General features: G+C 32.7%; 1 protein-coding gene across 1 annotated transcript in view; it reads right to left on the bottom strand.

Annotated features, from left to right (window-relative positions):
- Positions 1-511: 511 nt before the first annotated feature.
- LOC107755201 (putative protein MSS51 homolog, mitochondrial) overlaps positions 512-1,445 on the bottom strand; it is an 8,806-nt gene continuing 7,872 nt past the window's right edge. Inside the window, exon 6 of the mRNA XM_016571950.1 lies at positions 512-938. Within this exon, the coding sequence (XP_016427436.1) occupies positions 749-938 (190 nt within the window). The 3' untranslated portion in view covers positions 512-748. The remainder of the gene's footprint in view (positions 939-1,445) is intronic.

Raw genomic sequence — 1,445 nt, 5'->3', positions numbered from 1 at the left:
AATAGGCCCTATAGAAAAATAAATATAGACGCATTTTTTATTTGCTTATATAAATGTTTTTATTAACTTTATAAAGCTTCTTCCATATTAAATAATCACTCAAGTGAAACTAAAACAAACAGATAGCCTAATAAAAAATCTGGCACAAGCTCTGACTAAGGAATTAAAATAGACCTTTTGGTTTTAAATAAAAAATGAATGATTATGAAGATTATTTATAATATTTGACCCTGGAGCACAAAAGCAGTCACAAGTCGCACGGGTAGCCTATATGTGTAGCAACAGCCAACAAAACATTCTGTGGGACAAAATTATCGATTTTTCTTTTATGCCAAAAATCATTAGGATATTAAGTAAAGATCATGTTCCATGAAGATATTTTGTAATTTTTCAAATAGTTGTATCTCAGCCAAATATTGTCCTATCCTAACAAACCATACATCAATGGAAAGCTTATTTATTCAGTAAAATGACCCTTATGACTGGTTTTGTAGTCCAGTGTCACATATAATATAATATAATATAACTTCTAAAGAGCGAATGAAGAAAATGTCATGGCAGATTTCGGCACTAGGGGGCGCTAAATGTTCAGTAAATTGTGTTGCAAACAAGTTTAACAGCAGTTTTACGTGAAACATTTATTTCTTAAATAAACTGTAATAGCAAGTGACATAATTAGGGTGTTATTTGCAGGGTTTTTTAGATGCATTCAGCCGGTTTATAAGTGAATGAAAGCGAAGGTCTGAGTCTACTCCTCCTGTTGTGTCTCCAGCAGACCCTGAAAGTAAATATAAAAGGCGTTGCAGTAACTGGGGGCTTTGTTTGGGCTGGACTGGACCTGCTCGGGTTTCTGGGAGCTGAAGGGATTCGCTCCGGTGTCTTTAACATCTATCTCCAGCTCTATGAGGATCTGCAGTGAATACTGGAGCTCAGCATCACTGCAACAGAGAATAAATGACTGATACTGGAAGGAAGCAATCATCCTGGAACCTGTGACTGTGTTTGTCTGCTAGGGTTGGGCAAAAATTTAGCCCGCCCACAGGATGATGTTACAGTGAAATTTACATTGGAACAACAGGAAGAGGAATTTCCGATTAATTGTGATTCAAATAAAATCAACACTGAGGAGTTTCATTAATCCAACACAAACAAAAAAACTATGAATTAATGAATAAATACATTTATGAATTTAGTAAACACTTTCATCCAAAGTGACTGGCATTTAAAGGCATACATTTTTTATGCATTCCTTGGGAATCAAACCCATGACCTTGACACCATGCTCTACTGTGGTAATACTAATAATACTAAAATATTATTTATTTATTATTATGTACTGTTGTAAAATAACAAACAAATAAAAATGCAATAAAATATATTGTATATAAATATATAAAATTAATTTTATATATTTATATACAATATATTTTATTGCATTTTTATTT

The sequence above is a fragment of the Sinocyclocheilus rhinocerous genome, unplaced genomic scaffold (genome assembly GCF_001515625.1).
Source record: "Sinocyclocheilus rhinocerous isolate Xijiao unplaced genomic scaffold, SAMN03320098_v1.1 scaffold2116, whole genome shotgun sequence".
NCBI classification, from domain to species: Eukaryota; Metazoa; Chordata; class Actinopteri; order Cypriniformes; family Cyprinidae; genus Sinocyclocheilus; species Sinocyclocheilus rhinocerous.
The sequence above is the reverse complement of the archived record's forward strand: the minus strand, read 5'-3'. Positions and strand labels throughout refer to the sequence as shown.